Genomic DNA, 26666 nt, shown 5'->3' with positions numbered 1-26666 from the left:
TGTCACAGCAAGGTCTGGTCAGAAGTACAATTAACCCATGGAACAAGGCACTTCGTGGGTTCTTATGCCTTCGAAGTCTGCTTCAAGATCCTGTTGGCTTTGTTCATCTTCCTAGGATGTTTTTTTTTTTGGGTCAAAAGTTCAAACATTTCATTCATAATTGAAATAAAACACAGACACAAACACCAAACAAAAAGAAAATAACAAGAACTAAGGGATGGGCTGAGCCCAATAAACCCTCAGAATACTGGTTTCGACAACCACAGAGCCAGAAAAACATAATGGGTATGATAAACATAACAACCACCACCGCCTACGGAGACACACCACAAAGGCGGACACCGACGCAGACATAACCACGCCACAAAGGCATACATACCAGACGCCTCAAAGGCGAAAACCAAGCATGCCACAAGGGCTTACATACCACACGCCTCATAGGCAAAGACAGAACACGCCACAAGGGTGGACAAAACACACGCCCCAAGGGCTTACAAACCACATGCCACAAGGGCGACAAACTAGCACGCCACAAACGCGAAGACAGAACACGCCACAAAGGCGCCAACTCAGTTGTTGAGGCAAAAGCACCCGTTTCTGAACTCCCATCTTGAAGCCGCAACCCAGTATACCATCAGTAGCAGAAAATGAACAGAACATAGTAAAACAAACTCCAAAACGGCAGAAAACTCGCCCAAAAACTTGCATCTACCACCGGTCTTTTTTTTTCTTTTTCTTTTTGTGAACCGAAAAAGTTGAAAAACAGAGAAAGAAAAATGGCGAATAGAGAAGTGGTAGAGATGGAAAGAAGACGAAGAGAGGGAGAGAAGAAATAACGAAAAGATAGAGAGGTGATGAGAAGATCGACAGGAAGAGAAACAGATCGAAGTAAAAAAACTTCAGATCGTGGTTGCGAAACAGATGCGGAGAAGATAAAAGAAAAAAAAAACAAAACCGAGAAATAGAAAAGATGAGAAAGTGAGGAAAGAAAGGGAGAAAACAAGAAACGTTCACGGGAGAGAGGCGAAGAGAGGGAGGTGGAGAAATCTGAACAGGAAACACAGAGAGAGAGAGAGAGTTGGAGAGAGGGAGATAAAAGGAAACAGAGAGATGAGAGTCGGAGATAGGGAGGGGAGCAGCGATGAGAAAAAAATAAAAACCAGAAAACCAGAGAAGCGGAGAGAGGGAGGGGAGTAGATGTGATATGAGGCGGAGGAGGTGGAGAGACAGTCTCTCCACCTCAAAGGGCGGCGGCGGCGGACGGCGTCTTCAAGTCCCTCATCTTTCTATGATGTTGTATTGTGATAACAAAGTTATTAGTATTCTCATAATCAAGTGTAGCATGACATACCAAGCTTGTGGAGATTGACATACCAATCTTTATGCCTTTTATGAAGACAGATGATCACTTGGCTGGCATTTTCACTGAAGGATCAATTGGGAAGTTGTTTCATCCTATTTTATGTAACACCATAATATATAAGCACCAACTTGGGGGGAGTGTCCAGATCAACCCAAAAGAGCATTTTGGAGGATTTCACCCCTCACACTCACTTCTAGTTGGACTTGGGCTGTGGGAACTTAATTGTAATTTTACAAATAGAAGAGCTTACTGGTCATATAGGATCATACAAGTCTTCAAACCAGTTGGCTGTTAACAAGTCTAATAGGTGACTCACCCAATTCCGGAGTCCAATTCCACTAATATACTCCCACCCCCAACCCCAAAATGGATAAAATGTCATATATACACATGTATTGACAGTCCAACCATTACTGTGTACCCATCGATAACCTGTGTAAGACACTGTATGAGAACTACCTAGTGCAGTTGGTAGTTGTATTGAGGGTGAAAACCCACCCTACCAAGAGGTATTGGGTTCAGGCCTCCTGATTCTCATCCTCCCACCTGCACTCATAAGATAGGCACATTCCCCCCCCCCCCTCTGGCAAAAAAAAAGGAAAAGAAAGGGGGGGGAGAGAGAGAGAGAGAGAGAGAGAGAGAGAGAGAGAGAGAGAGAGAGAGAGAGAGAGAGAGAGAGAGAGAGAGAGAGAGAGAGCATTGTACTCTTCTTCGGTATGTCTGTCAAAGGAGAGAAAAGGATTCGGGAGATTGTTCTGGATAAGGTTCCAAGTATTACAATTGCATTGTTTGATCACCAAACTGCTAAACTAAGTCCCCCAAGGACATCACCATGTAGTAAGATTATAAGAGAGCATTGCAATACAGAATTTACAATAGGAGACAGCAGCGCAATGCACAAGATTATTCTGACTCAGGCTTTATTACAAATAAACAAGTAATGCACAGTAGAACAAACTTACACTCTAAACATGCATTGAGGATCGGAGGTAAAAACCCACATAATGCATCAGTGATCTATGTGTCAGCAATGTGTACACCGAAAAACTGATTGAAGGCAATTTTGATTTTGCACTACCATGGTTCAGAGTTTTTACCAAAGATACCTTTACTAACGTAAGCAGGGCTATTCCAACCTTCTTCCAGGGAAATGAGCTTGAGACGAACCATCAGTTTCTCCATGGCTTTCTTCTCCAGGTTTCTTATGGCATCCGAAGATTGCTTTTGTATGGAAGAACTCTGAAATATTGCAAATAAAACTCAAATTTACAAATTCTAAGTTCATCTACACTGAAAAACAACCAAGCCCACAAAAGATGTAAATAGTTTACCATCAGGGATTGATACTTTTCTAGGTATTGTAGAGATTCCTTATACAATCCACAGTGATAAAGTAAAATGCTGTAATCTCTCAATTCATCAGAATCAAAGTCCAGCAAGATCAGACGTTCACAGGCTGTTAGTGATGACAGAGAAATAATTACCACATGAGAACCAGCATAAAGTTCCTTCAATATGTTGAAAGGATGACAAATATCTGAAGAAAAGTTTATGAAGAGAACTTTCTTTCTTTTGAGGCAGTTATATACAGATGAAAACCATGTTCAAAAGATAATTATCACTAAAAAACATTTATACTGAATATAGTTAATTTTTTTGACCTTGATTATGTGTAAAAGTGCTAGTATAACCATAAAACAGCACCATAATTTTGAAACCTTCCAAGGTATTATTTCTCACTGGGTTTTGAAGGAACATATCGGGTAAAGTTTGGAACCAATGGCACAAAATTTGATTATATTTGTTGTAGCCCCTTTATATTCAACTGTATACCTTCCTTGATTTCTTCCATGTCAATAAATTACTTTGTTGTTCAGTAAGAGATATTTTGCATTTGGTCCTCCCTAAAATCAATTCGTTTTTATCAATTTCAAGTTTAATAATTGTGCCCTTGTGAGGCTCTTGATTTTAGTTGAAGCCTCCAGAAAACATGCTGCGTAATTTGAGCTCCTGTTTCCGATGAAGGGGTCAATAACATTATTGGGTGAGAGTCTTTTAGGCCTGTTGGTTTATCTAAACTTTTCTGAAGTTCATAGACATCTACCACACCAATCTCCTCCAGAATCTGAGGATTAAATCCCAATTTATAGCAGCTGGTCATCATCTTCATTCAGTCAAGTAGACAGACAAGTTCATTGAACTCCGCACAAGCCTCTAGCTATAGAGGATTCCTCCAGCAGTTAGTTGAGGTCGTCAAGTAGGCATATTTTGAAATATTTACCCTTCAATTTGTCTTTTGTCTGAAGCCAAGTACAACAGGCGGTTCCCCTCTTTCTGTGGTTGCCTCTAATAATGATTCCACCATTCTAATCCGGGTCCTACTCACTTGGTGGGTCAGACTTCCTCTTCTTTGGCTCTGTCAGTTGTACCAATTAGAGTAATCATCCAGACAAGAAGCCAACGAAAAATACCTCTAGAATGTGCATGCTTTTGTACTCGTCTGCTTCAAGTACACCTTGTGAGAATCATTGTTTTTGATGAGGTGGCAGTCCTGCATCAAAATATTCACGGCCTCTTTAGAAGGAAGAGGTTGTGGCACTGGTACTAAATGTTGAAGCTTATGATACAACCTTCTGAAGTTATTTTCTGTAGACTGAATAGGAACCATAGTTGTCAGTGTGTCAACATGCCACTACTCAGGTGTCCAGAGTCAAGGCACTCTGTTGCATTACTGCCCAAGATGCTCTGATTTTGGCAGCACATGGTCATCCTTGAAACAAGACCTCCACGAACTCAATAATAAGGAAACAACATAAGAACACTGCCTCTGCCAGTGCCAAAGCAGCGGCAGTAGCAGTGTTATAAGTAGAAGACAATGAAGATGGAAGGAGGGGGAGGATGAAGAATAATAAGACTGAAGCAGCAGTCATAGTGGTTGCCACATAAATTGCAGCTGATGAAGAGAAGTTGCAATGGCCATTGCCATGCTGTCATCACTACCATATAAGGTGGGGGAATAAGAAAAGAAGGAAGTGCGTCTACTTCAGCTCCATCATAGCTGCCACTCCCTTCAAACTGATGCATCTGTCTTGAGAACAGGCAGCCACAGTCTCACAAATATTTCAACGCTGAGTGTAGAACATATTACTGGGAGCCTGTGAGGACAAGTGGTGGTTCCTGAAATTGTTTCCCTGGACACCAATCTTGCATCAACACTGTTGCAGCTTCGTTAATAATAGGAAGCAATTGAGTTGCAAATTTTTTGACGTTGTGTATAGCACCATCATTATAGGACAACTGGACTTTTCTTTAGTTTCCCTTCTATAATCTATTGAAATCGAGAATCCCCTCAAAACAAGGAAAGATAAGATAAGGAGTGATAATATTAGAGCTGGTCTAGGAGTAACTCCCTTAAGTGATAAGTTACAAGAAAGTCATTTGAGGTGACACGACCACTTTCAACAGAGGCCTGTAAATGGCCTTGACGGAGAAGCGATTTAATCTAGAATGAAGGAATTAGAATTTAGAAGAACTAATGGTAGACCTAAGATAACCTTAAGAGAATTGGTGATAAAGGATATGCATAGCTTAGGCCTTGTATCTAGTATGACCTCAAGTAGAGCAGATTGGAATGCAAGAATCCATGTAGCCAACCCCATTTAGTTGGGACAAAGCTGCTTGTTGTTGTTGTATATATCAATTTATGTTCAATGTATAACACATTACTGGGAGCCTGGGAGGACAAGTGGTGTTTCCTGCATTGTTTCCTAGGACACCAATCGTATCAACATTGTTGCAGCTTCATTGATAATAGGAAGCCACAGAGTTGTTTGCAAATTTTCAGTGTTGCGTATAGCACATTCGCTATAGGACGAGTGGTCTTTTCTTTTTTCGCTTCTATATTGAGAATGCCCTCAAAAAAGGAAATATAAAGAATGATTATATTAGAGCTGGCGTGGGAGTAGCTCCAATAAGTAGCCAACCCCATTTAGTTGGGACAAGGCTACTTCTTGTTGTTGTATATATCAATTTATGTTCAATGTAGAACACATTATTGGGAGCCTGGGAGGACAAGTGGTGTTTCCTGCATGGTTTCCTAGGACACGAATTGTATCAACATTGTTGCAGCCATGGTGGGAGATCTCACGAGATCTCGGCAAAATATCTCGCTATTTTGACATAGCGAGACGAGATGAGAGGCGAGATCTACGAGATGGGAGATCTCGCCACATCTCGCCAAGATCTCGCCATATCTTTCCGAGATCTCGCCTCTCTCTCACTGCAACCATAAAAAATTGTCACAAACTTGATTTTTTGTCGGAATTTGTTGGGAATTCCACTTCTAAACATCTTTAAAACATCTACAACATCAAATTATCATCATTCAAGCCTATTTCAACTAGATCTACAACAAAGGTAAGATTTTCCCCCCAAATTTGAATTTTTTCAAATAGAATATTCTACAATAGGTGTGTGAGTTTAGTGTAAATATATGTTGATCCACAAGCTTTGATCTAACTTTCATGGAAACCAAATTAATGTGATATTTAAACCTATACGTGACATACTATAGTGATGAGTTGACTTGGGAGTCATATGTGGCCACCATTCAGAATCAGTTGATGCAGAATGCTGAGTGATACTCTTGCTGTCTTGTAGTCTTGTAATCTTATTACTCACATACTCTTGTGATTGTGATTGTGAACTTATGGATTATGATTTATGACTTAATAAAAGTCTAAAACTTCTTATGGTTGTAAAATTTTGAAGCCATTTAAGTTCTTTGATAGTTTGATGTGTAATGTATTTAATACTTTATAGTTGATAACATGAATTACTTGATATCTCTACATTTCGGTTTTACACATAGGGTTGACTTAGAAGATGTAGATAGGGTTATTTTCTCACAATTCTAAGGCCACCAATGTGTTCAAAAGGCCTTAAATAGATTAAATACCAAATTTCAGCCCAACCGGGGCCCTAAAACCCACCGAGATGGGTCACCGAGATTACGCCAAAATTTTGGTAGATCTCGACCGAGATCTCGCCATCTTGGTCGAGATCTCTCTATTTTGGAGTGGCAAGATCTCGCTCGAGAGCGAGATCTCCCACCATGGTTGCAGCTTCATTGATAATAGGAAGCCACATAGTTGTTTGCAAATTTTCAGTGTTGCGTATAGCACAATCGCTATAGGGCGATTGGTCTTTTCTTTTTTCGCTTCTATATCGAGAATGCCCTAAAAAATAGGAAATATAAAGAATGATTATATTAGAGCTTGCGTGGGAGTAGCTCCAATAAGTGATTTAGTCATTTGAGGTGGCATAACCACGGTCAATGGAAGCTTGTAAATGCCCCTGTATGGAGAAGTAGTTTAATCCAGATTGAAGGAATTAGAAGAACTAGGGGCAGACCTAAGATAACCTTAAGAGAAGTGGTGAGAAAGAACATGCATAGCTTATGCCTTGTATCTAGTATGACATCAAATAAAGCAAATTGGAAGGCAAGAATCCATGTAACCAAACCTATTTAGTTGGGACAAGGCTTGTTGTTGTATATATTAATTCTTGTTGATGGGATGTAACCTTCCCTAAGGCATAGTTTGTTTGCTTAATTTGAAGTGGGGTGGGAAAAAGTAAATCTTTTCATGAAATCCCAAAGTATGGTTTGTTTGGTTAAGTTGGGTGAGAAAGTGGGCAAACAAGCTTCCTTAAATTAATAAAGCCTATCTCCTGACGTGGCATGTCACTTTATCACCCCATCCCTTTTAAAAGTTCTACATATATAGTGGGACTTTGAAGGGAAGTGAGGGATATAATAAAAGTGGAACCCACATTTACAATTTTTCCACAAAATTCTTTCCTTTCCTATTTCTCCACCCCACTATATGTGAGTACCACATGGTCATTTTTTCCACCAGTTTTTATCTAGCAAACAACCTAACAGTACAAGCTTTTAGGTGAAACTACAGATAATATGATACTAAAGCAGCGAGTCTTTGACCCCTAGAAAGTACATTGAGAATGCCCTCAATCCTCCTTTTCTTAATAAGATATTTGTTTACTGTATTTTAACATATTAAAATATTCAACTTCATTATAACCGAAAGGAATTGGAGTAAGAAATTGGCAAAGATTCCAGTGTCTTTTGGACATTTAAGACTGAGATGATGTCAACTCTTATGAGAATACTTAAAAGTACAAAAGCACTTAAGCAAAGCCTATGCGCACAACTTGTCGCCTATCCACTGGCCCTCAAACGTCTTGGATTGCCTAGTACTTTGACAGATATGATAGAAATTTTTAAGCAAGGCCTTGAAACACTATCACCGAGCTCCCTTTGCTGTTGCTCCATATTTACTACTCATTGGGTGAATTGTGTCATCACTGGATTGAGAGGAACTAGCAGGAACAGAAATTTGGGTGTCAAGAAAACAGAATTACAAACTGAAGGAAAACTAATTCAGCATCTGACCCAGCAGTTGATAGATTCCATATGTTTTATCAAAAGTAACAGGGTAGAGCAGGGATGATATATCAAACCTCATCTTCAGTCTAAAGGTCGGTTCTCCAGAAACCAGAGATGAAAATTAAACTGGGAAAATAGTTGAACACGCTATCACTGACAATAGTAGACCAGAAAGCTTCAGAATACTGGTATATATCTGTTAATTAAACTATGAAAAGCATTGAACACCTGGTTATGAAACCTACATCAGTAAGGATTATGCTGGATTTTCCAGACAGAATTTCAGTTGAAGAACGAACCGGAAAGAAGATAAGGAGGAAAGATGATGACCTCAGCTTCACTACCAAAGACAATGCTCTGGGGAAAAGAGGCTGAAACTGGGTTTTGGGAGCTTTTAGAATAATATATATCATACTACTACTATAAAAATATGAACTCAAAGAATATGGTTACACTTTATTTCCTTAAAAGCCCCTATTCATTAACTTAATAGATGTGACTAAATTATATCTAAAATTGCAATTTTATCATTTAATGAATGTGAAATTAATTAATATTAATTGTAATCTCTTTTTTAGAGACGTCATAATTACCTTCATATATGACTACATTTTAGTTTTCTTAAAAACCCTTAATTATTAACTTTATAGATGTGACTAAATTATGTCTAAATTAATAATTTTATCATTTAATAAATATGGAATTAATTAATATTAATTGTAATCTCTTTTTTAAAGACATCATAATTACCTTCATTTATATTTCAAAATTAATTGAATTTAATTAATGACACACTAAATCTCCTCCCCTTAATTTTAGGTTTATATACCCAAAAATTCTTCCATGGCTGATTGATTTGGTGCAAGGAGGAATAATTTGTACATGTTCTTTGGTATTGGGGATATCTTTTACGAGTATATCCTACGAGCAAGGTTATGTAGGTTTTGGTCTTTTACTATGATTTAAATTAGTTATACAATCACCAATTTATTGTTTTTCTTGGCCATTAAACTTTCAGGTTGTTTGGTATAGAAAAAGAGTAAGTTAATCCAAGATGCTAAATTGAAAGATGAAAATTGTCATTGATTATTGTATCATTATGTCATTCAATTTTTTTTTGAACTATTTAGACAATCTCAATTGACACTGTAATATATATTTTTTTAACCCAACTTAGAGTTACATGTGATACCAAAGTTGGATTAAGCAACTTTGCTTACTAAGAAAACACTATTTGATGTCAAAATCTAAGGGTTTCCCAAAATTAACTTTCCAAGAATTCTTTTATCGAAATATGATAAAATAATCACTAAAGATAATCAATATATAAAACTCAACATATTTGATTTTCAAAATCAGAAAAAAGGACAATTATTGATGCCCTCTTGTATTATAGCTTCATTACTACCTTATCCCCTATATTTCTTGAAATTATGAATCCAACCTTAGACTTCACCTCAAATTATTGATGCCCACTTGCCGTTAAGCTCCGTTATGTTAACTGATGACATGGCATCTTTGTATTTTTCAAAAATCCCAAAATAACCCTGATATTCTTATTATTTATTCATCTCATCAAGATTTGACCATTTGAAATCCAAAATGACAAGAATATAAGGGCAAAATTGGTATTCCATGCGGTTTTTTAAATGAGGGTGATATTGTATTTTGGCTTATAATTCTAAGAAAGGGCAAAATGGACATTATATATATAACCTTAACAGCCTCTTAACACCATTAGTAGTGAGGCAATAGTAATTTCATAAAGAATAGGGTTCAATTAGTAATTAAGCTATAATATAGGGGAACAATACAAATTATCCCAAAAAAGTAACGGATAGACCTATTAGTGTTATTTTAATTTATTCTTCATAGACATTCTGTTGGTGCCTCCCGAAAAACAGCACACCTTTATTTCTACTTACCACATGTGCATTGCACGTGGAATTTTACTTGTACAACCTTGAAGAGAAGTGGTGGCAGCTTGGGCAGGAAGATTAGGGAAAGCTGGAAAGGCTTAAAAGGTTAGGCTCAGAAGGAAAACACAAACTTAGAACAGTGGTTTGGGCAGAAACAGAGCAGTTCAGTGTTATAAAAACAATGCAGCAGACAAAACAAGAAACAGAAGATAGGCAAGTACAAGAGAAATTTCACAAGGAATTAAAATTGGAGAATCTAAAAATAAGAGGCTTCCATTCTTGACCCTTTTCTTGGGTTACAAGGCATATTTAGCCAAAGCTGATATGAAACAGACCTAATATCAACTTAAATGAAATTAAAAGACTAACTAAACTAACATAGTGGACTACAACTTAAACTAGACCAACTGAACCACCGAATTGATTGGTTCATCACATGACCCAAACGGATGAAACATAAAACAACCCATAGACAAATCATGACCTGCTCTGGATGCAACCCTTCTTCTTCCTCAAGTAAACCCTAGGCTCTATGTCAAAATCCCAAACCTAACTTTGTCTTCTAGGCTTCAAAATAGAAATAATGATGTTTGAGGAAACAAAAACAAGTGCTACAAAGCTCTAAACAAACAACTGGAAAAAAACCTTCATTGGAATTTGGAATCTTTCGTTTGATGGAAGATTCAGTTAAGTCTGCTTATGAAGGTCTCGCTGCTAAAGAAATGACTCGACAAGATAATTATTGTGCGACATTCTGGGATAGGTGCTGGAAACTCAAGCTGCCTTCTAGATTCTGTTCGTTTTTCTGGCTAGCTAGCAGGGACAGACTGTAACCAAGGCTCCTATGAAATATCTGTATTTACATGACGAGGACCGGTGCGATTTTCCAAATTGAAGTAGAAGAAAATATTCACATATTTAGAGACTGTAGTGGCTCCAGCTTGTTGCCCCTCTCCACAGGGAACATTTCCTTGGTTGTTGTATGAAGGAATGGTACGTTCTTAACATTTGTGGTGATGCATCCAGATGGGCATCAGATTGGTCGGAGAAATTTGTTTGCATTCTTTACTTCCTGTGGTTTTGGAGGAACAAAGATTTTCATGATCCTGATTATGTTAGGCCAGGGAATGGAAGGGTGGTTATTGAAGACTTCCTTGAAACTGTGAAGGAGACGTGGATGTCATGCCAAGCTCCATTGAGAATTCAAACTTTGAATGCTAAGAAGGAAAGCTGGTGTAGACTGCGGGAGGGATGGTTCAAATGTAATACGGATGCATCCTTCTAAAGCAAGAATCAACCCAATTGGGAAGGGTAATAAGAGATTGCATTAAGGATATATCTGGAAAATCAACCAACATCCTAGCCACCACTTCATCTCAAGCATATGCGGCTAGGATTGCTTCCAAGAGTTCCACTGTTGTTAGAAGTTCCACAATTGATCAAACTTCCAAGAGTTCTACTGTTGTAAGAAGTCCCACAGCTGATCAAACACCAATTATTACATACAATAAGAACTCTACAATTGGTACTCACAAAGACACTAGGCAACACAAAGGAGATACTGATAGGTACAAACTCCTAATCAATATTTTATGTAATCTAAAACACTAGAGTCCTAGCACCACAGCCAAAAGACTCCTAGAACTATACAGAGGAAGGACTCCAAGAACACTATGAAGAAGGACTCTGTTTCTATATAAGCCATGTACTAATTCATTGTAAATCATCAATGTGATTATTATTTTCTGTGCACTTTCATACGCACACTCAACCTCTCTCTCTCTCTTCTTCTTCTCAACGTCTCTCTCTCTCTCTCTCTCTCTCTCTCTCTCTCTCTCTCCTTCTCTCTTGCTTTCTTCAACTATTATTATCTTCAACATGGCATCAGAGCACCAGGTTTTTTCTTCCCCCCTGCTTCGCTTCCCTCCCTCAACAGTCTCCTGACCATCAAGCTCACCGGCAACAATTACTTACTATGGAGGTCGCAACTTGTTCCTCTCTTGTGGATGGCTCCTCCATCTGTCTTCCTGCAACTACAATCATTGAAAAAGACTCCATTCTTGTATGCACATCGAATCCTGCCTACAATTCATGAATTCGTCAAGACCAACTTCTCATGTGTTGGCTTATTGCTTCACTCACATAATCCGTCCATGCTCAAATTATTGGATGTACTACCACCAGAGCAGTCTGGCTTCATCTTTAATCTACCTATGCTACACCTTCTACAGCAAAGATTATACAACTTCGCCTTCAGTTACAAAACATGAAATCGGTAATAGTACGATTCATGATTATCTTCTTCGTATTAAGCATACTACCGATCAACTTGCGGCTGCTGGTAAGACTATTTCAGATGATGATATTTGTCTTCATGTTCTCAATGGATTGGGCCCTAATTATTCGGCCTTTGTTACTTCTATTACAACTCGTGGCGTCCCTATCACTTTTGTTGAGTTAAAAGGAATGTTACTCACTCAAGAAATTCGTCTTAAGGATGACTTAGCCTATGACTCCTCTTTCCCTTTGGCTAATCTGGCTCTGATTTGGTACTGCTCGCAATTATCGTCCTCCCTTTAGGGGTCGATCGCACTACAGAGGTAGAGTTTATCGTGGACATTCCTCTAACTATCGTCCTCCTCTTCTTGCCACTCCACCCTCCACTAATGGTTACAAACAATAGCAGTCCTCTCTCATTACTTGCCAAATTTGTGATCCTCACGACTATGAAGCTCATGATTGATATCAACACTACAATCATGCTATTCAAGGTACAACCAATGCTCCCCCTCGTGCATGGTTCCAAACTCTCTGGAGGCCCTTATACAGACAACACTTGGTATCCTGACTCTAGGGCTACACATCATATCACCAATGCCCTTGACAATCTTCAACTGGCTCACCTTTACACTGGTTCGGATCAGGTTCTGGTAGGTAACGGTACAGGCTTGCCAATCACTCACACTGATACTTTTTCTCTCCCTACACAACTCTCTCCTGTTTCTCTCAATAATGTTCTTCATGTTCTCTCCATTCAAAGAATCAAAAGAACCTTTTATCAGTTTCTAAGTTTACTCATGACAATAATGCTATCTTTGAGTTTCATCCTGACTTGTTCTATGTGAATCGAGCAATAGGGGCTTGTCTTCTCCAGGGAACCGTTAGGAATGGACTTTACCAGATGCCCTTAGGCAACTTCTCTCCCCAATCTTTCATTGGTGAACGCACTTCTATCTCCCAGTGGCTCTCTAGACTTGGCCATCCTACCTTTAAATTAGTTCATCGTCTTGTTTCTTAATTTAGATTACCTGTTACTTTTGAGAAAAATCAGTTTTTGTGTGATGCTTGTCAAAAAGGAAAGAGTCATAAACTCCCCTTCTCCTCTTCTACTTCAATCTCTAAAGCCCCTTTGGACTTGATTTATTCGGATGTATGGGGAGCCTCTCCTATTGCTTCTATTGATGTTTTTCGATACTATGTTATTTTTGTAGATGCCTTTAGTAAGTACACTTGGTTGTATCCTATACATTTGAAGTCTGAGGTTGTTGGAATTCTTCAACGGTTTAAATTATTTGTTAAAAATTTATTTTTCAAACGGATTAAACGCTTTCAAAGTTATTGGAGTGGCGAATATCGTCCTATGTCTACCTTTCTCACTTCTTGTGGGATTGATCATCGCCTCCCTTGTCCTCACACTCATGAGCAAAATGGGGCTGTCGAGCGCCGTCATCGCCATATTGTTGAAATTGGCCTTACCTTGTTAGCTTATTCTTTTTGCCCTAGAAAATTTTGGAACTATGCCTTTGAAACTGCAGTATTTCTTATAAATAGGACTCCTACCCCTGTTTTGGGCAATGTCTTACTCCACTACAAACCCTTCACAGTCCATCCGGACTATGCCTCCTTAAGAGTTTTTGGTTGTGCATGCTACCCTTACCTTTGTCCTTACAACAAACACAAGCTAGAGTTTCGCTCTAGCATGTATGCTTTTCTTGTTTACAGTCCTTGTCACCATGGGTACTGTTGCTTCAATCCTTAAACAAATAAACTCCTAATTTCCCGCCATGTTGTTTTTGATGAGAAACAATTTCCTTTTCACCATCCATCATTCACTACGATTACCCATCACTCTCAACCACCTTTACCTTCTCTTCTTGGACCTCCTGTTGTGTTTCCTTCGCCTCCTCCATCTCCTCCTCCTCCGGTCCCCCCAACCCCACCCACACCCTTGGCCAAATCAACTCTCCTACAAGACCACGACTCCCCTCCCCACCTAACCCCTGTTTCTTCTCCTAGCCTAATCCCCTCCCTTATGGACTCACCACCCCCATCCCCACCCCTGGCTGAATCACCTCCCTCTTGGGCCCCACCCCTCCACCTCATCCTTATTTGCTTCTCCTTCTTTGGATTTTGTTATTGATCTCCTTTATGATCCTCACCATCCATCTACTCCCCCAACCACTTCTCTTAACACTCATCCCATGGTAACTCGCTCCAAAGCACACCACCCATCCAAAGCCCTACTTACATCCATCTCTGATGATACCCAACTTGAGCCTACCTCTTTCACTACCGCCAATAAATACCTTCACTGGCGAACGGCTATGGATGATGAATTTAATGCCCTAATAAAGAATGGCACTTGGTCTCTTGTCCCTCCTCCTCCTCAGACAAATGTTATAGGTTGCAAGTGGGTGTTTCGAATTAAAAGGCAGTCTGATGGTTCTATTGAAAGATACAAAGCCCGTATTGGTAAAAGGGTTCAATCAACAAAAGGGTATTGATTACAATGAAACCTTTAGCCCTGTTGTCAAACCCATTACTATCCGCCTGGTTCTATCTCTAGCTGTTTCCTACTCTTGGCCTATTCACCAACTTGACATCCAAAATGCCTTTCTCCATGGCTTTCTAACTGAAATAGTCTATATGAAACAGCCACCAGGGTTTACTGACCCTCTTCATCCAAATTATGTTTGTCGCCTTCACAGATCTCTTTATGGTCTCAAACAGGCCCTTCGTGCTTGGTTTGATCGTCTTAGTTCCTTCCTATTGGAATTTGGCTTTGTTGGTTCTAAAACTGACACTTCTCTTTTCATTTATCATAGTATCTCTGAAACACTTTTTATCTTAATTTATGTGGATGACATCATTGTTACTGGTAGTTCTGAAATGTTACTATCAAAATTTATGACTGTTATTGCCTCTATCTTTGCCATCAAAGATCTTGGTCCCCTTCATTACTTTCTTGGAATGTTTGTTTCTTTATTCTCGGATGGTCTTCACCTTTGTCAATAGCAATATATTACTGACCTTCTTCGCAGGGCTAACATGAGTGATTGCAAGCCTATTACCAATCCTTTTTCTCCCTTTACCCAGTTGAGCAAATTTTCGGGGGAGCTAATGGATGATGCTAGACTATACATAAGTATTGTGGGGGCCCTACAGTATGCTACTATGACTCGTCCTGACATACAATTTGCAGTCAACAAGGTCTGTCAGTTTATACAAAGTCCAACTCTTGATCATTGGTCTGCTGTCAAAAGGATTCTGCGGTACTTAAAGGGTACACTCTCTCATGGAATAGTCATCAACAAATCCTCTAATATGACTTTAACCGCCTTTTCCGATGCTGATTGGGCTGGATGCCCTGATGATCGTAAGTCTACCAATGGTTATGCTGCCTTCCTAGGGCCAAACATCATCTCTTGGAGTTCTCGAAAACAATCCACTGTTGCTCGCTCCAGTACAAAATCTGAATATCGAGCTCTTGCTAATGCCGCGGTTGAGCTCACTTGGCTACAATCTCTACTTCATGAGCTTCATATATTTCTAAGTGCTGCTCCTATACTCTGGTGTGATAATATTGGTGCCATATCTCACTGCAAATCCTATCTTTCATGCTCGTACCAAACATGTCGAGATTGACTTCCACTTTGTTTGTGATAAGGTTGCCAAAGGAGATCTTTATGTTCGTTTCCTATCTACTAAGGATCAATTAGATGATATCTTCACCAAGCCGCTATCTACTCCACGTTTCAGCACCTTACTGGCCAACCTCAGGGTCACTTCCCCTCCCTTGAGTTTGAGGGGGTGTATTAAGGATATATCTAAAAAATCAACTAACATCCTAGCGGCCACTTCATCTCAAGCATATGCTGCTAGGATTGCTTCCAAGAGTTTCACTGCTATTAGAAGTTCCACAACTGACTAAACTTCCAAGAGTTCTACTGCTGTTAGAAGTCCCACAGCTGATTAAACACCAGTTATTATATACAAGAAGAACTCTACAATAGGTACTCACAAAGACACTAGGCAACCCAAAGGAGATACTGATTGGTACAAACTCCTAATCAATATTTTATGTAATCTAAAACACTAGAGTCCTAGCACCACAGCCAAAAGACTCCTAGAACTATACAGAGAAGGACTCTGTTTCTATATAAGCCATGTACAAATTCATTGTAAATCATCAATGTGATTATTATTTTTTGTGCTCTTTCATACGCGCACACAGCCTCTCTCTCCTCAACGTCTCTCTCTCTCTCTCTCTCTCTCTCTCTCTCTCTCTCTCTCTTCTTCTCAACATCTCTCTCTTGCTTTCTTCAATTATTATTATCTTCAACAGATCGGGACGGTAACTTCAGAGGAGGTTTCTCCAAAAAGGACATTTGCAGTGATGTGCTAAAGGCGAAATTGATGACGATAAAGGAAGGGCTTCAAATGTCTCTTAATCTTGGGGCGTGGCTAGTCCAAGTGGAGTCGGATTCATTGAAAGCTATATCTCTTTTGGAGCCTAATGTGAAACAAGGAAAATATGGCGACCTAATTTCAGTACTCCGGAAGAGCTACCACTTGCATGGACATGTTTGGTTTACCTATGTGGGTAGGGAAGGAAATAAAGCTGCTAATTGGTGTTCAAGAATGCTCCTACCGTTGGACATTAACTCGTTGATCATTCAAGAACCTCCTTCGGACCTGAAGGAGCTCCTTAAGGCAGATCTACTGGCAAAGCCAGTGTAGTTTCTTTTGTTTTCTTTGGGTCCGGCTTGACCCCGTTATTTCTACCCAAAAAAAAAAGCTATTTATCAAGAAACAGATACCAATTTCACCCTATTTCAGTGTGAAGACCCAAAATTATTAAAACAAAAGGTTCACTGACTAGGAGAGTTGGGATAAAAACTGAAACCTATGATACATAGACAACTTCTCCATAGTCTATAGTAACCCATAATTTTCTTAACCACCTCAAACTTAATAATGCTATACCATAAGTGAGTGGCACTTGATTTTGACATCATTTTGTGTGTGTGTGTGTATCTAAGTTTGTCTGGTATATGAACTACATATGTCTATTGTGTCAACCCCAACTTTTCAAGCCCGTATTGTCAATCTTTTTCATCTAATACTTAGCTTCCGAAATAAGATATTTAAGAAAATAATGGATAGTGTTAGAAAAGGGCAATTTAGGAAAGGATTGATCCATCGAGAGTTAGTGCTTTGCGCTAACTCTCGATAGGAAATAGTGGTAGGAATGAAGAGTTTTATACCAATTGAATTGGTTTATGCTTTCCTATATAGAATAGACTTGTAAATTAACCTATAAATAGTAAAGTTACTTTGAGGAGTGCTCATAAGAAATATCAGAGCCTCCACAACTAAGTCGTGGCTTCCATCCTCTCCTCTCTCTCATTCCTCACCCTATTCTTTCTCAAATTAACATGGTATCAGAGCTAACAGTTGACTCTATAGAAAGGAAAGAAATTGTACCTGGTGTGAGGATCATTTCCAGCAATTAAAGGGATGCAGCACCTTACACTCCACTTGTAGCTTGTCTTCGTTAAAGATCTTGTCCACAATTGATGTCGAATCTGCATTTTTCAGGTACGAATAAACTTTGATTTACTGAGATCTTTTAGTTTTATGATTTGAGGCTGAGAATGTTTGTTGGATCTGCTTGTTCTTGCTGTGGGTGGGAAACAAGTTGAATTTCAGAAAGAGAGAGTGAGAGAGATCGATCGAGTAAGAGAAATCGATCCTACCTGCGATCAATTGTCTTAGAAAGAGAAAGTGAGAGAGATCGATCGAGTGAGAAAAATCAATCGTAGTCTTGCTGTCGGTATAAGTTCAGAAAGAGAGAGTGAGAGAGATCGATCGAGAGAGATTGATCGAGAGAGATCGAGAGATTGATCGAGAGATCGAGAGAGAGCAGCGACCGTCTGAGAGCAGCGATTGATCTTTTATGACTGGGGTTCTTGCTGTGGGTTGAAGTTCAGAAGAGAGAGTGAGAGAGATCGATCGAGAGAGAACAACGACTTCTCTCAGCGTCTGAGAGCAGCGATCGATAGAAGAGCAGGGATCGATTTTTTTTATGACTCGGTTTATTGGTTTGGTTTGACTTTAAGTTGGTTCAAAGTGGTCCAACTGGTTTTTTTATGTTTATGAGAATATTTTGATTCTGGTTTCTGGTTCTTTGATTCTGGTTTCTGATTCTGATTTTTTAGATTTGATTTTAAAAGTGTTTGAATATGGGAGAAACTTCAAGTAAAAATACTATGACTGAAATTATTTCTTCATCCTCTCACCGATTAACTGAGAAGAAATTGGAGGGTGGATCAAATTTCCACCAATGGAGGGCTATAGTTAAAATTGTTCTTACTGGACGGGGACAGATAGATCATTTGACTAAGACTGTACCCATAGATGATGATACTTGGGCAATTGTTGATGCACGAATACTTGGGCAGATGTTTAATTCATTGGCCGATAATATTATAGATTTGGTTACTCACTTACAAACTGTGAAGGAATTATGGGAGTATTTGAATGTGTTGTATTCTGGTCAGAATAATCTGGCTAGAATCTACGAATTGTCCCAAGAATTTTATCGAGTAGATAGAAAAGGCAGAGATATTACCCCATATTTTGCAGATTTTAAAAGAATGTATGAAGAACTAAACTCTATTCTACCAATCTCCTCTGATGTCAAAACTATGCAAAATCAAAGAGAACAATTAGCTGTTATGGGTTTCTTGGGAGGTCTTGGAAAAGAGTTTGAGGCAGTTAAGAGCACAGATTCTTGGTAGTGATCATATACCCATGTTAGCTGACACATTTTCAAGAGTTCTTCGTGTTGCAAGGGAGAGTACCAATAACTCTACAGAAAATTCAGCTTTGGCAACAGTTTCTCTAGGCACTTATGGTGGACAAAATATAGGACAAACTCGAGGAAATAATACTGGAAAATATCCAGGTTCACACAACTCTACTAACAGCCCAAGACAAGTTAAGACTTGTCATCATTGTGGTCGTCCAGGACATATTCAACGATACTGTTGGAAGCTTCATGGGAAGCCCCCACACATGGCAAATGCAATTATCACTTCTGAATCAGCGTCTACAACTACTAAAGTTCATCCTGAGGGTAAGACTGTAAAGATGACTGAGGAAGATTATATTCGTTTCACTCAATTTCAGGCCACTCAACCACAATCAGCCACTGCCACCCTTGTTCAGACAGGTAATGCTACTGCTTTCCTTTCAACCACATCTCACCCATGGATCATTGATTTAGGAGCTTCTGATCATATGACCGGAGCTACAGGTATATTTTCCTCTTTTGTTCCATCATCCTCTTTGGTTACACTTGCTAATGGCTCTCATATCAATGTTAAAGGAGTGGGTACAATTCAACTCACTCCATCCATTACTCTACCCTCAGTTCTTTACGTACCTAATTTGCCATTTAACCTATTATCCGTTAAGAAATTTACCTCCACTAATAATTGTTTGGTGAAATTCTTTCCTGGATATTGTTTATTTCAGGATCTTACGACGAAGAAGATGCTTGGTAGAGACCGTATGTCTCGGGGGTTGTATCTATTCGAGGAGATATCCACTACTGCTTGTTCTAGTATTTCCATCCCCCATCAAATACATTGTCGGTTGGGGCATCCCTCTCTGAAAACCCTAAAATTGGTAGATAAAAGTTTTCATTCTCTGTCAAAGTTGGATTGTGAGTCTTGTCAATTTGGAAAACTTCATCGTGTGAGTTTTCCTCCTCGTATAAATACCAGATCAGACCACCCTTTCTCTCTAGTTCATTCTGATGTGTGGGGACCCCTGTCTGTTAGTTCTACTTCAGGTTATAGATACTTTGTTACATTTGTAGATGATTTTTCAAGAGTCACTTGGCTTTACTTAATGAAAAATTGCTCAGAATTATTTGACATATTTTGCAATTTTGTTATTGAAATTCGTACTCAATTTGGTGTTCCTATTCGTACTTTTCGTAGTGATAATGCCAAAGAATATTTCTCTGATCCTTTTTGTAAATTTATGGCTTCTAATGGGGTTCTTCACCAATCCTCATGTGTCGACACTCCTCAACAAAATGGGGTTGCAGAAAGAAAAAATAGACACTTATTGGAGGTCACTCGTTCTCTTTTATTTGAGATGAAGGTTCCTAAATCCTTTTGGGCTGATGCAGTTTCGACTGCTTGTTATCTTATTAACAAGATGCCTTCATCTGTCTTAAAAGGTGGCATTCCTCATTCTCTCTTATTTCCTTCATCTCCCTTATTTACTTTGCCTCCTCGCGTATTTGGTTGTGTGTGTTACATTAGTAATCATCGCTCAGGGATCTCTAAACTTGATCCTCGTGCACTTAAGTGTATTTTTGTGGGGTACTCTCGCACTCAAAAGGGATATCGTTGTTATTCTTCTGACTTACGAAGATATTTTGTTACTGCAGATGTGTCATTTTTTGAGTCAACTCCTTTTTCCACTGAATCTCATAGTTTAACTGACCTAAATAATGATCTATGTATTTTTCAAAGTGTCTCCACAGGGTACAGTTCCTTCCCCTCCACCTCTGCCAGACATCACCAAAGTGTACATGCACCGGCCAAAACCACCGGCTCCCCCCTCTACACCTACGGTCTCTACCTCTGTGCCGACTTCGTCTGTTGATCCTGCGGATGTTCCTGCCAAATCTGACCTTGATATTCCCATTGCTCTTTGGAAAGGTACTCGTTCTTGTGTTCAGTATCCCATCTCTAACTTTATTTCATATTCTACTTTATCACCTGGGTTCTCTACTGCTCTATCTACTATTGAGACTTATCCTATTCCTAAGAATGTTCTTGAAGCCTTGTCTAATCCTAGGTGGGTCAGTGCAATGAACGAAGAAAGCCTTAGAAGACAATCAGACTTGGGATCTTGTGCCTTTACCCTCAGGAAAGACAGCTATTGGTTGTAGGTGGATATTCACTGTGAAAGTTAATCCTGATGGTTCTTTAGCTCGCCTGAAAGCTCGTCTCGTTGCCAAGGGCTATGCTCAAGTTTATAGCATAGATTATGTTGATACTTTTCCGCCTGTTGCCAAGCTTACTTCCATCCGTATTTTAATCTCTCTTGCCGCCACATACAAGTGGCCCTTGTTTCAGTTGGATGTGAAGAATGCCTTCCTTCATGGAGATTTACATGAGGAAGTGTATATGGAGCAACCACCTGGGTTTGTTGCTCAGGGGGAGAAGAATAAGGTATGTCGCCTCCGCAAATCATTATATGGTCTCAAGCAGTCACCTCGAGCATGGTTTGGACAATTCACTACTGTTGTAATAGAATTTGGGATGACTCGTTGTGAAAGTGATCACTCTATATTCTTTAAAAACTCTGATGCAGGCAAGATCTTTCTTGTAGTTTATGTTGATGATATTGTCATTATAGGAGATGACAATTCAGGAATTGATAGGTTAAAGACCTATTTACAAGAGAAAATTCAGACCAAAGACTTGGGCAAGTTAAAGTATTTTCTAGGAGTTGAAGTTGCCCAATCAACAAAGGGCATCTTCTTATCTCAACGGAAGTATGTACTGGATTTGCTTTCTGAAACAGGAATGTTGGGATAAAAACCCATAAAGACACTCCCATGGAATGTAACTTAAAGTTAATGCCAGAAGATGGAACCATTCTTGATGATCCAGAGAAGTACATAAGGCTTGTTGGGAAGCTGAATTATCTGACTGTGACTAGACCTGACATTGCCTTTCCTGTCAGTGTTGTGAGTCAATTTTTGTCTGCCCCACGAACATCACACGGGAGGATGCGATTATACGAATTCTGAGGTATCTTAAGAAAGCACCAGGACAAGGGCTTCTTTACACTAATCATGGACATAGAAATGTAGAAGGATTCTCTGATGCGGATTGGGTTGGATCACTTATTGATAGAAGATCAACTACAAGGCTCTGCACATTCATTGGAGGAAATCTTGTATCATGGAAGAGTAAGAAACAAACTGTGGTAGCAAGATCAAGCGTAGAATCTGAGTATCGTGCTATGGCACAGGTAACATGCGAGATGGTATGGATAAAACAATTACTCCAGGAATTAGGAATTATTGATGACACACCAATGAAGTTATGGTGTGATAATCAAGCTGCGGTTCATATAGCATCAAATCCAGTCTTTCATGAACATACCAAGCATATTGAAGTAGATTGCCACTTTGTTCATGAGAAGTTACTACAAGGCATAATATCCCCCAAGCATGTGAGGATTGGAGAACAACTCGCAGATTTGTTCACCAAAGCTCTAAGGAATACAAGGGTTACCTATATTTGTAACAAGCTGGGCATGAGTAATATATATGCTCCAACTTGAGGGAGAGTGTTAGAAAAGGGCAATTTAGGAAAGGATTGATCCATCGAGAGTTAGTGCTTTGCGCTAACTCTCGATAGGAAATAGTGGTAGGAATGAAGAGTTTTATACCAATTGAAATTGGTTTATGCTATCCTATATAGAATAGACTTGTAAATTAACCTATAAATAGTAAAGTTACTGTGAGGCGTGCTCATAAGAAATATCAGAGCCTCCACAACTAAGTCGTGGCTTCCATCCTCTCCTCTCTCTCATTCCTCACCCTATTCTTTCTCAAATTAACAGATAGTAAATAAAAGAACTATAACTTAACATGGAAAATTTTGACCAGGAAGCACAAAAATTTGGAAAGTGAATACCTGATAATGCACGGCGCATATCTCCATAACGTGCACTAGTCCAGACTCCACGGTCTAGCCTATGTTGAGCAGCCGTAGCAGATGCAATGTCAAAACCACTACAAATAAAAATAGTAAGAGAAGAAGATTGAATGATTAAGAAATATGAGGTGTCAAACTATAGCATTGGTAAATTAAAATTTGTCCCTCAAAAAATAAAAGTATGGAAGGAAGCAAGAGACCTTTCTTCTGCAATGCTTGCTCCACTAACGCAGTTAGCAGCATGGGCAGCCCTTAAGAATAGGCTCCTGGTGTGATCAGACTGGAAAGGCCAGAATGCTTCCTTCAGATCTCTCAGCATCTGCACTACAACATAAAACTAAAATTTAATCAAGATCCTGATAATGAGGATATTTGAGTTGACAGGTGTTCTAAATCACCTAAAGGTTAAGCCTCAGAAATTGCAATAAACAAGAATCACTGGGAGCAGGAACATAAACCAGATTTGAGAAACTCTAGATATCTTAGGAAAGAGGAGTCAAATGTAGCTGAATTCCTGGTTGAATGGAGTTCCTAAAAAAGTAGAATAGAACTGCAAAATTAGGTTGTCATCTGAAGGACAGATTCCCAGGTAATGAAATAATTTTACTGAGAGTAGAACACTGAAACACTGTTTGTTTAATGGGAAAGGTGGGGTGGGATTATTGGGGGTGACGGGAACCACATGTCGGTGGGGTTTTTTGGGTAGGTAAGGTTCAGACAATGGGATCCACATGTTACATTTCTCATGAATAGAAACCAAACTCCCACCAATTGGATAGAATGGAGCTGGGATGAAACCTCTGCCAAATCAAGTCTAATCACGTTGGTGGCTGCAAGTTATTCAGGCAATAATTGCTGGAACATTTCAGCCTGCTCATTTGAAAACTTTTGGAAAGGTTGCCATGGCTGGTTTATCCGTGCTTTGATACTACTTTGATGTAGATTCAACAGGATTGAGGGCCAAGTGCAACATCTTAATCTGAACCAACACCGTTCTAGGGGTTTAGGTTTTCAAAAGGGATTTGTGCTGAAACTTGGATTGAGTGTCAGAGGGCTGGTGGAAGGGTTCAGTCTAAATTAGGACTCTAAATGATGGCTGAACCAAAATTGCTAAAACCTAAGACAGTCTAGAAGATCTAAGAGTCGCCGGTCAAAGGGGTTGCAAAGGAGACTGAGGCTAGTGTTAGAGTTGAGTCAAGGGTTTGTGATAGATATGCTGTCGTCCATAAGTGAATGTATAGGATGAGAAAATACAAGAGTTGCAGGTTGGTTTTGGAGGAAGTTAGGGCTTAATGGAGGCCAGGTTTCAAAAGGCAGAGGAAGCTCTAACTTGGATTGGAGGGGGATACTGTAGGGTGACTCCCTGCTGGAACTTGTGGTTAGATGGATAGCTATATGATCTGGAATTCAGTTTAACAGGTTAGTGTTTAACTGAATTCAATTAGGGCTTGGGGGAAGACAAAAATTAAGGAGGAAAGAGGGGGTTAGGGCTTGGATCTCCTTGTTGCAGTCCTTCAATGGCAGTAGCTTGTAGGGACGATCTATAATCATATACTGGACTGATTCCACAGTCAGATTAGGGGCTTGGATGTCACACACCAAACTCCAACCAGCAACATGGCTACCATGCATCAAGAAGCATGCAACCTGGAAATTACTTTCCAAGCTATAACTTCATCCTAGATTTTATGCACTACACAGGATCACATGAAGAAGAGGGAGGCAGCAGCAGCTTGCTCAAGCAAATCCTATTAATTCAAGTCTACTTTTCTCATTCCATCGAGGGGTATAAAAAGGGGCCTAAAAGGCCTGCAAAGCTAATTTCCAATATGCATGGGAATAACTAACTTCACTAACTTTTTGCTAACTCAAACTAACCTAAAACAGAAGAGAAACTCTCCTGGAGATGAAAAAGAGCCAAATTACAAGCTAAAAGACTCAGTTGCCCTACCTCAAATTAATCCATTTATTTCTAACTTAATTTTAACCATAAGCGTCCAAACTCTTAAAACATACAATAAACTAAGTCACTAACCTATTATTCTGTGGAGTTCAGCTACCCTATTTTAGACCCATCACAATTCAAAACCCATGGGGTCAAAGACCCAAACCTAGGCTATTTCCTGAAAAGAAGCCTAATCTAGTAGTGGATCTGGCATCAAATTGTCATCATGGAAGTAAATTTGATGAGAATGACCTAGGGTTTGTCTGAGTGCCTGCATGGTTGATGCCTCTACAACTTCCCGGCCTTTCTTCCCTCCGATCCTTTTCTCACTACCATCCTCTCCCTCTTCCATATCTTCCCTGCTAGACATTCTCCTCCCTCCCTTCTTATTTCTTCTACCCCTAATCTATTTTAGCAGTACCATTGTTTCGACTTCAATCTTTCTTCTTTCCCTTTCTTCCTCCTACATCAGTGTTAACATCCTTCTCTACAGTGACCTAGTACCTTGAATCTCACACCCCCCCCCCCCCCTCCAAGAAAAAGAAAGAAAAAAAACCCAAAGCTCCATTGTGAGAAACACTCTCAGTTCGAGGCCTGGTTCAATGTTTTCCACCAAACCAACTTGCTGAGAAGGGAAAGTTACCTATCTACCAGAGAGATTCATTAGGGTATTTAGTATCACTTGGCACTTAAACCTATGCACAATGAACAAGTCGATGTTAGAATGTAATTAGGGTATTTAGTATTTGTCCAGTCTATTTCAGCTTAAGCTGTAATATCAGTTATTCACTGTTTGTCATCCCCCCCCCCCCCCCGGGTAAAAAAAAAAAAAAAAAAAAAAAAGAAGGAAGAAGAAGAAGAAGAAACCATACCCAAGGTAGTTGTAATTCTCCTTATGAGATGCTGATATATAGGCAAAAGTCTCTTGCCCATCATTCAGAGTTTTAACATTTCTGTTGCAGCACAACCAGTTACTGTTCATGCTACAGTAACATAAAAGATTATTCTTCCTATTTGGTGGGCCCCAAGTCCAGCTTGCAAAGAGATAAAATAGGAGATGCTATTTATTTTGAGTCTTAAATATAATGTTGGATTTCATTTCTTTGTTTCTGGGGATAATTACGTAATCAGATTTTTAACTTGGGTAGGATATTTAGGATCAGCTTTAGTTAGTTTTAAATTTTTGGGATCCTAGTCTGACCAGTTTTAGTTAGTTCTAAATTGCCAACAGTCCTACTACATTTGTTCTGTTCATGAATTATATCGCGTTTATTATTTAAACACTTGTAATCAACTTATCGAGGATGCAATAGGAAAGACGAATTAAAGTTTGAGCTTTGTACGTTTTCAGCCCCCCTCCTCTCTCTCTCTCTCCTCTTTTACTTCTTCTTATGAGTGTTCTTCTCCCACTTCCCTTGCTACAACTCTGAGTTTTCTCAGGTTTCTTTCTTGTCTATTTTCTTCTCTATTCTGTCACCCATTAATTTTAATTTTTTCTCCTTCTTCTCTCTAAACCTTCTTCAACCTACATCTTCTCCAACTCTTCTTCTCCTTGTTCTTCACTCTTCCTGTTCTGACCAGGAACCAGATCAGGTCTGAGAGTAAGATAAGCACTCCCTTCTCTTCATCCCTTCTCTTCATCCCTTTCTTGGAACCCTAAAAAGGTAGAGGGTTCCATTTGAGGTTGTACCATGTAAAGCTATACAGCATACCAATTACCCATTTACAGTTTGAACTGAAGAATCCTTACATCTTTGAAGTCATATGGAGCCATTTGAAGCTCACTGGGCATCTAACAAGTCTACTGAAGGGTGATTTCCACATATCTTCTTGCTGAGGGCTTCAAATGATATGGATTTCAGCTCGCCCGAATCACCTAGAGGTCCTCCTTGACTGTTCCAATGAATAAATCAGGTGCTGCTAGCATGTGTTC

General features: G+C 39.4%; 1 protein-coding gene across 1 annotated transcript in view; it reads right to left on the bottom strand.

The window, feature by feature from the left end:
* Nucleotides 1–2088: 2088 nt before the first annotated feature.
* Nucleotides 2089–26666, bottom strand: part of LOC149001922 (uncharacterized) — a 37470-nt gene continuing 12892 nt past the window's right edge. Inside the window, exons 5-8 of the mRNA XM_089136184.1 lie at nt 22989–23125; nt 22768–22865; nt 2695–2819; nt 2089–2602 (exon numbers count right to left, since the gene is read on the bottom strand). Coding sequence (XP_088992310.1) covers nt 2438–2602; nt 2695–2819; nt 22768–22865; nt 22989–23125 — 525 coding nt within the window. The 3' untranslated portion in view covers nt 2089–2437. The remainder of the gene's footprint in view (nt 2603–2694; nt 2820–22767; nt 22866–22988; nt 23126–26666) is intronic.

Source organism: Hakea prostrata, chromosome 10 (assembly GCF_041222555.1).
Source record: "Hakea prostrata isolate BN-2017 chromosome 10, UWA_Hpros_2, whole genome shotgun sequence".
Lineage (NCBI taxonomy): Eukaryota > Viridiplantae > Streptophyta > Magnoliopsida > Proteales > Proteaceae > Hakea > Hakea prostrata.
This window is presented reverse-complemented; position numbering and strand designations above follow the sequence as displayed.